General features: G+C 53.0%; 1 protein-coding gene across 4 annotated transcripts in view; it reads right to left on the bottom strand.

The window, feature by feature from the left end:
• Positions 1–11,006, bottom strand: part of Ift172 (intraflagellar transport 172) — a 44,584-nt gene that overhangs the window by 3,996 nt on the left and 29,582 nt on the right. For 2 of the 4 annotated variants that reach the window (XM_036170712.1, XM_036170713.1), the window contains exons 26-48: positions 10,899–10,988; positions 10,277–10,374; positions 10,029–10,164; positions 9,836–9,952; positions 9,388–9,530; positions 8,263–8,356; positions 8,083–8,147; positions 7,576–7,756; positions 7,244–7,353; positions 7,001–7,130; positions 4,736–4,834; positions 4,448–4,557; positions 4,273–4,336; positions 4,005–4,091; positions 3,662–3,778; positions 3,020–3,130; positions 2,743–2,862; positions 1,735–1,830; positions 1,480–1,539; positions 1,295–1,393; positions 903–1,056; positions 373–464; positions 14–145 (exon numbers count right to left, since the gene is read on the bottom strand). In XM_036170712.1, the coding sequence (XP_036026605.1) occupies positions 56–145; positions 373–464; positions 903–1,056; positions 1,295–1,393; positions 1,480–1,539; positions 1,735–1,830; positions 2,743–2,862; positions 3,020–3,130; positions 3,662–3,778; positions 4,005–4,091; positions 4,273–4,336; positions 4,448–4,557; positions 4,736–4,834; positions 7,001–7,130; positions 7,244–7,353; positions 7,576–7,756; positions 8,083–8,147; positions 8,263–8,356; positions 9,388–9,530; positions 9,836–9,952; positions 10,029–10,164; positions 10,277–10,374; positions 10,899–10,988 (2,463 nt within the window). In that variant the 3' untranslated portion in view covers positions 14–55. Of the gene's footprint in view, position 1; positions 146–372; positions 465–902; positions 1,057–1,294; positions 1,394–1,479; positions 1,540–1,734; positions 1,831–2,742; positions 2,863–3,019; positions 3,131–3,661; positions 3,779–4,004; positions 4,092–4,272; positions 4,337–4,447; positions 4,558–4,735; positions 4,835–7,000; positions 7,131–7,243; positions 7,354–7,575; positions 7,757–8,082; positions 8,148–8,262; positions 8,357–9,387; positions 9,531–9,835; positions 9,953–10,028; positions 10,165–10,276; positions 10,375–10,898; positions 10,989–11,006 lie in introns of those variants that run through there. The other 2 variants (XM_036170714.1, XM_036170711.1) reach the window with 1 other exon arrangement.

Genomic DNA, 11,006 nt, shown 5'->3' with positions numbered 1-11,006 from the left:
CTCAACTACTTACAGAACTTTAATGAGGGGCAGAGCTAAATCCCTGCTGCACCCGTCACTGAAAAGAAAAGCTGGTGCTGGGGAGGCCGCCACACCACTGGCTGATGAATTTGAGCACATCCTGGCACACTGGGCTGTGGGAGGTCTGTGAGCAAAGGGAGACCGTGAGCAGACTCCCCAGAGCCAGCGTAGGAGCCACTAGCTCCCGGGTGTTAGGAGGAGCAGGCTCTGTGCCTGCCTTGTGGACAATCTTGCTTGTTGTGCTGCCACCCTGCACCCCACTCCGCCACCCTGCACCCCACTCTGCCACCCTGCACCCCACTCCCAGCTGGTCTCTTTGCCCTCCTCCTTAAGACCGGCTCCCCCTCTAACCTTGATGGCCATAAGAAACTTGTTCCAGTTGTCTTTGTTAGCAGCCTTCCCTGGCCGCTTGAATTCAATTTTGTTCCTCAGAATGGGGTAACCTGTGGTGGAAGGTAAGATGATGGAGCTGGGTTGGGGGGGGCGGTGCCCGCCTTTAATCCCAGCACTCGGGAGGCAGAGCCAGGTGGATCTCTGTGAGTTCGAGGCCAGCCTGGGCTACAGAGTGAGATCCAGGACAGCTAGGGCTGTTAACACAGAGAGACCCTGTCTCAAAAATCAGTTAAAAAAAAAAGGTGCTGGCGTCTGCAAGAGAATGAGAAGGGTAAACAGGGGCCTGGGAGTAGAGAGGGATGGGTGGATGGTCCTGTCACTGAAGTGCATTTTCAGGCTGGCCTCGCACTCACTGAGATCCGCCTGCCTCTGCCTCCCCAGTGCTGGGATCACAGGCCACCACGGCCTGGATGAAATGCATTTTCGAAGCTGTTGCTTTTCCCTCCTTTTTGCTTGGATGGGATATGGGGTGATGTGGGGTTCAGTACCTGTAATGAGGCAGGGCAGTGCTCGAACTCCAGTGCTCGCTGCTACTAGGGAAGCCTCATAGACACCACGCTCATCCCGGGGCAGAACCTGTTCCAGCCGCTGATCCATTGAGACTGTGAGCACCCAGTCTCGAACCTCTTCTCTCTGGGCCTCCTGGGAAAGATACTTGGTAGCACCAGCTCCCATGGGGCTGGGGTGCTTGGCAGTGGTGACGACAGGGCCTTCCTGAGCCTGGCCATACATCAGCTTTAGCTACAGTAGTCCACCTTGGATCTGAGGGACATCCTCACTACTTTCCCTGAGCGATAGTGAAGGCTGACGTCACTGACAGTCAGCAACCCAAAGCCATCTTTCTTCCCTTCTCAGTGCCAGCCTGCTGGTGCCTCCTCACCGGCACGTGTTGCTTGGCCGGGAGTGGCACCTCAAAGGGGATGTCTGTGTCCTGGAAATCCGAGTGGTCAAGGGCGTCCAGAGTCCCTTCTTCGATTGCCTGGGGCAGAACAGTCAACCAGGAGATAGCCAGGCATGACCAGGGACAGGCAAGGCATCCCCATCTCTAGACAGTTTCCTACTTACGTCAGTCAGATCCAAAAATCGGTTGAGGAAAATGAAAGCCATGTTTTCCCAGCCAACTTCCTAGAAGAGAAAAGTTGCAAGTGGGTATGAGGTTGAGTACCTTGGGGGTCAGGGGGGCTGCTCCAGGAAGAGGCCGACTGTCCTCAACATCAGCCCCTCCGCTCAGCTTTGCTCAGCCTTGCCTGGGGCGGTCTCCATCTTCCACTTTAGACTTCCTCCTTTCTTCGGCCCCACCCTTCCCTCGTCCCAGCTCACCTTGGCAGCCGTGCCTGCTTCATAAAAGGCCTTGTCTGCGGGTAACAGCTGGGTGTGGCGCAAGAGCGAAACAGAAAGCCTGGCAGCTACGGTTTCCTGTGGATTAAAGGCAAGCTTGACCGTCCTGGTCCTTCGGTGGTTGAGCTACCAGACCAGTGAGCCTGTAACCAAGACAGCCATGGAGCTGGGAAACCAGCAAGCAGTTCTGAACCCCTCTGGATCTCAGGCTATCCCGGCCGGCCTTAGTTCTTTGCATCAGTATAACATAACCAACTCAGGTTATGTATAGGGTTCTTTTACTTCTAGGAGTTGACCGAGTACATGAAATGTATGCATAGTTATTACCAAATAAGTCAAAAGTGTACTTCCAGGAGGCACATAAAAACTATCATATCTGGTCTGGAGAGGTGGCTCAGCCGTTAAGAGCACTGGCTACTTTTCCAGAGGTCCTGAGTTCAATTCCCAGCACCCACATGGTGGCTCACAACCATCTGTAATGAGATCTGGTGCCCTCTTCTGGCCTGCAGGCACACATGCAGACAGAACACTGTATACATAATAAATCTTTAAAAAAAAAAAAAGCTTTGGCTGTGTGGTGGTGGTGCACGCCTGTAATCACAACACTCAGGAGGCAGAGGCAGGTGGATCTCTGAGTTCGAGGCCAGCCTGGTCTACAAAGCGAGTTCCAGGACAGGCTCCAAAGCTACAGAGAAACCCTGTCTGGGGGGGAGGGACACCAAAACAAAACAAAAAAAGCTTTAAAAAAAAGTCTATCATATGTGAGCGTTTCAACATAATGAGACTGGTAGAACTGTGGGCACAGAGCCCTACGGTCAGAACGGTATAGGAAAAAACCTCATCTCAGCAAGTGTTAAGGACAGGTTAGAAAGGAGACGGGCAAAGGAACCATGGCGGTCGAGGAGCCTAAGCTCGAAGATCCAGAACTTGGATTTGTTTGGCTTCCTAGGCCTGCGGGCTCTGCATTGGATCTCTCCGGTTGCATCTTACCAGCTGCTTGATGCTCTGGGCTGCAGACCGTGTAGCGTAGTAATGAGCAATCAGCAGCATCACCTCAAACTCCTCATGAGCGGCGGAGTTTGCTTCGCTGGACTTCACCAGGTTCTCACACTAGAAGAGGGGGAGAGAGCACAGCCAGTCTCGGGGGTGGGGGACAAGGAGGGCTGTGGAGTGGTCACTGCTGGCCATTTGCCCTGGTAAGGGAAAGGCCTGTGTCCACGTGGGAGACCAGGACAGAGGGACTTCTTGTTTCACCGTTGACCCTTACCAGGTTGAAGAGGACATCCCGGAGGTCAGCCCAGCTATGGTAGGCCTCGGCATTGTTGGTCCCAGGAGAGCTAACCATGTCAGTGAAGATCCTTTTGTAGATGTTGAAGTTCTAGAAGTTGAGGGGAAGGAGACCCGAGTGAGGGAGCTGTGTGTGGAGGAGCTAAGAGACTGATGTGGGAAGAGGAGGCATAGGGGAAAAGAAAAACCATTTTGGCAGGAGGACCAGGATTTCGAGGTCATCCTAGGCTCCGTTGTGAGTTCCAGGCTGTCCTGGCCTGCAGAAGGTCCTGACTCAAAACAGACAAAACTCAACAAAAAACCATCATATTAACTGGTGTTGAGTGAGTGTGGGCGAATATATAAATGTAATAGTCTAGAAAACTCTGATTCTCCATAGAACAGTGTCAGTTCTAGAGGAAGTCAGTGAAGACCCTGCAGGGTGTCCATGATTCCCTCTTGGACAGACAGGGCCATGTATGTTTACTAAGGACATGGGCAACTGCGTGGTTTCTTCAAAGGATAAATCCTCCAGAGAGTCTGCGTTTCAGCACAGGACTCAGACAGCTGAAGGGACGGCCGCTTTAGAGGAGGAAGAATGATGTCCTTAGTGGAAACGTTCATCCCAGAAGGCGGCGGGTACCTGTGGGTTAGCAGGGGCTCCGTGTTGCACATAGAGGGCCAGGGCCTGGGTATAGCCACCTTCTCGGATCAGATGAGTTGCATACAAAGCCACGTACTTGTGCAGGATCTTGTAGTTCTGTTTGGGAGTGGAGGAACAGCATGGACAGCCAGCAGTGACCAGAGTCCATGGGTTGGTTCAGGAGGTAAAGGGCACGGGCGACTCTGATCAGAGTGTCAGAGGACGGAAGCCCCCTGCCGTGCTCAGTAGGGCCTCGGCAGATTGGGCATTGGTGGGGTTAAGGGTGGGGTGCTCAGAAGCAGGTAGATTGGAGAGGAGATGGGTGGGGGGAGGGCAGCCGTACCTGCTTGGTAGCTGTTTCAATGCACTTGTCCCACTGACCCTGCTCCACGTACAGGTCCAAAGCGGCCACCACGTCCACGCCCACCAGCTGTGGAGCAATTAAATGGGAGGGTCTCTAGAACCTCTTCAGGAATTGGGCTTTTACTCTTGTTTGGGTGGTGCTGGGGACTGAACCCAGGGCCTTATCCATGCTAGGCAAGAGCTCAAGCACCTAGTTAGCCCCTCTGGCTTCTCCCTGCATTCTGCCTCCTGACACTTGAGAGCCTTACCGAATCCACTTTGCCCTGGTTCTTAAGGAATTCCTTATAGTGCTGGTCCACATAGTCTTCATACCTGGGAAGATGTAGAGATTGCCAACTCCGTGGTCCCGTGACACCACACCCTCCCTCTAAGAACGTCTCCGGTGTTTACAAAGAAACTAAAAAGACAGACTCTAGCCCTTACCGGGGGTCTAACTCTTTGGCCACGCGTTTGGCCTTGTTCCACTCTTCCCCCTCAATGAAAGCATCGATTGCTTCTTTGACAAGGTCCAGGTTCAGATAGAGTTCTGCAGCCTGCACGGTGGGAAAGCAGAGTGAAACCTCTTCCCATCTGACCCGACACGGCCTCCCACTTGGTGAACACTCTCTCCCCAGAACACCACCGCACCTGCCAGAGGGGTCCGCCCAACACACACGGGGGTCCCTACCCCACCCAGGTACATGGGATTGTTGCCCCCAGCACCGTACTCACGGCGCTGTGCTTTCCGATTCCGATGAGCTGGGGACCTACAGCCCGAACTACTTCCAGACTGCGCTGCGGAGGCAGGAACTTGATGGACAGCTCAGCCGCCTGAGTGGTCGGACACAAGGTGGACGGGTAGAAGTCGGCCCGACGAGGGCTTCTGGGCCTCCTGTCTTCCTCCTCCAGCTTCCACCTTTGTGGTGAGCCTTCCTCACCTCCCACCCTCCCAGGCTAAGCCTGGCCCGCGGGTCTTCTGGCTGACCACCAGGGAACCTGTCTCCTGTCCCCACTCGGCTCACTGCAGCTCTGCCCACTTCATTCGCTGTATGAGCTCACTGCATTTTCTTTGTCACAGATAGGATCTTAGCATAGTGTAGTGAAGACGAAATGAGAATTGAGGGAACGCTGTGGCTATTTGTGAGCCTCAGACTATTCATGTTCACTGGACTTTGAAGACAGTACAAAAGAATGACAAATACCAGTAATATTAAGTCCAATGATTATTATGGTGAAATGTCAATAATTTAAAGATTTTGCATATTTTATGTTATGTGTATGGGTATTTTGCCTGCATCTTTTTCTGTGTCTGGTGCCTGTGGAGGCTAGAAGAGGGTGTTGGACTCTCCAAAGCTGGAGTTCTAGATGGTTGTGAGCTGCCATGTGGGTGATGGGAACATAACCTGGGTCGTCTGGAAGAACAGCAACTGCTCTTAACCACTGAGCCATCTCTCCAGTCCAAAATGTCAACATCTAAATGTTCGGTTAAGTATATTCCAATTATTTTTAATTCTCTTTTTAAACCTTACTCAAAAAGAGGCATTGAAAACTGAAATGACACACTTGTAGCTTGTCTAGTGCCCCAGCGACAGTGCTGGTCCGGATGATTGACAGCTCTGTTGAACTGTTTCCACTGGGGTGCCAACATCCTCACTTATTTCAATTTCCATGTGACCCAATTTAGCTACCGTATAGACTTTCCCTGCTCTCTCCTTGCCTGCCAAATCCTTTAAGCAAGGCTCAAAGCATGCTTTCCCCCATCCAGAGAGCCATCCTGTGACCAACCTGAAGATACAGCCCCGCACAGACTTTAGTGAACAGCGTACCCTTGTACCAGGTGCTTAGTGCTTGATTAGCGCCTGCTCAGACCTCACAACCAAACATCTGCCCCTCGACTTCCTTTATTCCACCTTCCGGGACCTATTCAGTGACCCCAGAACTTAGGGCACCTTACATGGCATCAACACAACAGTATTTAGAGAGCCAGTTACCCCTCAGCCCCAGGGCTCCCAATCCTGCTTTCCCTGTACCCATGTACACCTCTCAACTACACACGCATGCCTCATCACAAAGATAATGAATGGGGTTGGCTTATCGGGTAGTTTTGTGTGATGACTGGAAGACACGGGATGTGGGCACTGTTCAAACAGTACTCTGGGTGTTTCTGTAGGATGTACTTGGATGAGGTTAACGTTTAAATTGTACAGCAGATTGGCCTTCCTAATGTAGATGGGATTCATCCAATCAGCTGAAAGCTTGGACTGAACAAAAAGGCTTACTTTACCCTGAGTAAAGGAAAACTCTCCCTGCCCAAATGTTGTCTGAACTGGGGGGGACACTGGCTTTTTCCTGCCCTCACTCTGGAACTGAAATGCTGGCTCTTCCTGGGTCTCCAGCCTGCCAGTCTGCAGACAGGAACCACTTTCTCTCCTGGCCTTCCTGCTTGCCAGTCTCCATGCAGACCTTGGGACTTGCCCACTTTGATAACTGTGTGAGCCAGCTTCTTATCTCGGTCAGATACATGCGCCTATCAGTTTTGTTCCTCTGACTAATAGTTTGTCTTTGGCTTGGGGAGGAGTGTTGGTTGGCTCGGTCTGCTGGAGGGGAGCTGTTGGGCGGAGGTGCAGAAGGAGGAGCCATGCTGTTGGCATGGCCTTCAGCTAAGCCCCTGGGTCTGGAGTTGCCCTTCTGGCTCCCATTTGAGTCCTCCTTCCTTCCTCAGAGAACTCTGGACTGCTGCAGCCCACAGAGAGCTCAGGTGTCTCTGAACTCCACCTCATACACCTCAGTCTTTCACTCCGAGCTGGTATAATTAAGTCCCCTAACTTCGGGCTGACTGGGGTGTCTGTCTTACATCTCTTACGGTCTTCAGATGTTGTGGCACTCAGTAGACATCTGTTACTCGACATAACAGGAGGGTCAAGATGAAGGCCTGTGAAAGCCGCTGAGTGGGAATGGACCTCTGGGAATCAGGACCAGGAATGTCTGGAGCCTCACCTTCATCCAGCACTTCTCCATCAGGCCGCTGCTGCCTGCCTCTCGAACTTTGAGGTAGCAGTCCACGGCACGGCCATACTCGCCAGCCTGTTCCCACTGCCGTGCCTGCTCCACAAGTCCCTCCACACCTCTGTGGGGTGAGAGTGTTTAGTGGTCAGGATTGGGGAGGGGTAGTGTGGGCCGGTGTGTGCATACCTTGAGTCCCATCTCCACCAGGTCCTGCCAGGACGCATGGCTTCTTACCTTCCCCCCTTCTTGGTGGCTTCCCGCTCATACTCTTCCTGAAGGGCCTCTAGCTGGCCAGGCACATAGTCCTTGCAGATGCGCAGAGCGTCGCTCCAGAGTCCAGCCTCCTGCTCAGGTTTGCAGGTGTCAGAAGGGCAGAGCTGGGGGCTCTGAGGCTTCCTACTGCTACACAGGCCCCTCTGGCCTGGGTCCTGACTTGTTAGACTCCTCCCCTCCCTTCTCTGGCCTGTCCTTTCTCTCTCTTGCCTTCTGCAGCACCAGGGGTCAGTGTGGCTCTGTGGTCTCTCACTGTCCCATCCTTCCTTTGTGGCCCAAATAGAGTGACTCACCTTATAATAATTGAGAGCCAGGCCTGGTCTCTGGGCCCGAAGCAGCAACCCTTCTGCCTTCTGGAAGTCCTTCTCCTCTAGGGCCCCACGAGCCTGACCTACAAGGACCTCAGCAACACTGTCAGGGTCGTGGGCCTCAGCCACGCGCTGAGCTGCCTCCCAGTCCTGGTTGTGGACAAACCTGCCCGAGATGGGGGACATGGGAGACAGACAGTCGTCTAACTTGTAAGGTTTGAAAGTAAAGATGACCAGGAGAGATCCTGGGGCAGTGACTTTGTCCTATCCCAGGGCAGGATAAAGAATCTGCAGTGCGGGGCTGGGGAGACGGCTTAGTGGGTAAGGTGCTCGCCACAAAAACCCAATGACCCGAGTTCAAATCCTGGAACCCGCATGGTAGGAGGAGAAAACTATCGCCTGCAAGGTGTCTTTTGACCCCCACACCTGTGTGGTACATGCATTTCCAGACCCAGAAGTAAACAGAAAAAGGAAGGGTGTGAGGAAACTCACATGAGGACAGCCTCTTTGGGTTTGCCAGCTCTGATGAACTCGGCTTCAGCCTCTTCAAATTTGCCCTGGACAGAGAGACAGTCACACGGGGTGAGGAGGAGCCTGGTATCACAGGCAACTAGACAGGACTGCAAGGGTCACAGTGGTTAGGGGTATGGGGGAACAAAATGACATCCATACCTCATCCTCCAGGTACATGGCGTACCGGAGATGAATCTCCGGGGTTTTGTGTTTAAGGGCTAGCCGAGAGAGTTCAAAGGCAAATTCAAAGGAGCTGAAATGGAAGACGTAGACAGTTTGTATGTAATGCTTACAGAAGGTGAGAAATGGAGAACAGACAAGCATGGGGAAGATAGGGCAGGTTTAAAGGTAACAGAAGTGACAGGACAATCCCCAGCCTTGCTGAAGCCAGCAAGAGGGCTCCCGCAGCCCCCCCACCCCCCAGCCCTACCGAGTCCCAGCCTGGGACTCTGCTCCCAGCTTGTGACATTTGTTAAGAAATGCAGACATCTGCCCTGATCAGTTGTGTGTGCTGTGGTAGACGACCCCCTCCCACGGTCACACAGGCAATCCTAATTAAACACAGTGGGTCACAGACAGACAGACAAAGACACCCCAGTAGGAGGGAGGCAGACTAGCTGGGAGCCAGCAGACGGGGGTGATGAGACAGGGTGATGGGCATGGGGTGACTACAATGCATTGTAGGTACTTAGGAAACTGTCTAAAAAGATAAAAGAGAAAAATACACATTTTTCATTTAACAGAACTACACTCTGATAACCCAGAAATGTTACTTAGTATAGTTCTAGCTTTTCTTGCTGTTCCTGCCCCACCCTTCTCTTTAGAACCACTGATAAAACATCTCTCTTCTGAAGACTTCTCTCTCTCTCTCCCTCCTCTCTCAACAAGGTTTCACTATGTGACCTTGGCTGGCTGGCCTGAGACTCTATGTAGACCAGGCCAGCCTTGAACTCACAGAGCTCTACTTGCCTCGGTCTCCCAGGCAGTGTAACTAAAAGTGTGCATTATTATGCCTAGCCAATTTTTCACTCGTTTTTGTTGAAACATGGTATCGTATAGCTGAGCGTAGGCCGGCCTCAAACTCACTATGTGTTGGAGCTGGTCTTGAACCTCTGCTCCTTCTGCCTCCACCCCCGAATGGCAGGATTACACATGGCAGCGCCATGCCTGGCTCACGTCTTTACTTTTGCCTCAGCTTTTGGAATTCTTTTTCAGTGGCATGTCCGATGTCTTTCTCTATGTGCGGGCTGCAGTCAGGGGAGAGGAGGCTTCCCCCAGACCCACCAGTTGTCTGCAGCATGGTCAATGGCGGCCTCCAGAAGCCCCAGCTTGTTAAGCAGTCTGACGGCAGCCTCTCCTCCCAGGCTCTTCGCCCACAGATAGGCCACGTGTTTGTGGGCGTTGGCTCCTCCGTGGGCTTTGGCCACCTGTAAAGCAAACTTGCAGGAGCGCTGCCCACTGCAGAGCTGCCCCCTTGTTGTCTCTGGCCTCCTGCCTCAGCTGCAATGACAAGGCAGCACGGAAGAGGGCCAGGTTCCAGGTCTCTTAACAGAGGTCACAGTGTTTAGGGACAGAGAATGGACTTCAGGAAAGCCAGAAACCCTTAAAATTGTAAGTAAAATGTTGTATATACAGGCGTGGCTGTGCTTCTGACAACAATACTCAGGTCTTTGTGACATTCATCAAAATCAGTCATGCGAGAACAGAAAAGAGGGTTACATGGACTCCTTACCCGATAGGCCTCCTCCCACAGCCCACTGGACCGGTACATGTTCACAGTGGCCTTCCATTCCTGGGCCTCAAGGTAGTGATACTCGGCCTCTTGCAGCCGGCCTTCGGCCTCCAGCTCCTGTAGGGGAGTTCGTCAGGATGGAAGGGGTGCTGGGAACTGGCTGGGAGGGCTGGGCAGGGATGGAAGGGCTCACCTTGCCCAGGTGGAGGTGTGTGTCACTGAGCAGATCTGGGTGGTGCTTCCCTACCAGGCGGATCATGTCGTCATACAGCTTGTGCTTTTTGAACATGGTGATGGCAAGATCGGGCTCCTCCACCGTCACATACAGCCTGAGGACAGGGGATGCAGCTGGAGCCTCCTACAGCTAGATCCCTGCTGCCACTGCTTCTGGGAGGAGGCGGCCACGCATCCTCAGACCCATCCCTCCTCCACGCTCCTCACCTTTCAGCCTCCCGGTACTTGCCCTGCTTCTCCATCTCCTGGGCCTGCGTGATGTACAGCACTGACACGTCTTCTGGCCGCATGCACTTCATTGCCAGCTGTGGACATGGAAGCCGGGGGCTTCGGTGCCAGGCCACAAGGAGGCTCATCTGCTCTTGAGCTCTGAGTTCTCCCCCAACACTGACTGGCATTTAGTTATTGCCACTCTACTGGTCAGTTCAGGCCATGCCAGGTCTGCCAGGAGCCTGTGAAGAGCTATACTCTGCTGAGGCATGAGAGACTGTGGTATGTAGCACACACTGCATTACTACACGTCTACTTGCTCTACGGAACTCTGTGATGTAGGGAGAGGACAGTCATCAAGAGACCAGGGGCTGTGGAGTGCTAGTTCCGAATGCCTGGCTCCCACGTCTGTCAGCTGTCTTTAGAACTGCAGGCTTAGGGACAGGGACCTCTGATTTTTCCCCCCCATTGCTAGGGATCCAAGCTGTCCATGCTGTATTTTAGCAATCTTTCTTCGCCTTCAGGGAACCAGTAAAGGAGAGGGATCAGAGGTAAAGGAGCGAGGCAACATGGCCACTAATGCAGAGTTCTGTCCTCACAGACACTGCTCCTTCTCTACCTTGTGGGCTTGCTCCCAGCGGCCAGCCTGCGTGTACATGTCTATAGCATCTTTGGTCCGGTCTCCTTTGGTGTAGAGCTCCTCAGCAATCTAAAATCGAAAGGATGT

This window comes from Onychomys torridus, chromosome 21 (assembly GCF_903995425.1).
Source record: "Onychomys torridus chromosome 21, mOncTor1.1, whole genome shotgun sequence".
NCBI lineage: Eukaryota > Metazoa > Chordata > Mammalia > Rodentia > Cricetidae > Onychomys > Onychomys torridus.
Note: the sequence above shows the minus strand (reverse complement) of the source record. Positions and strands in the feature narration are given on the sequence as shown.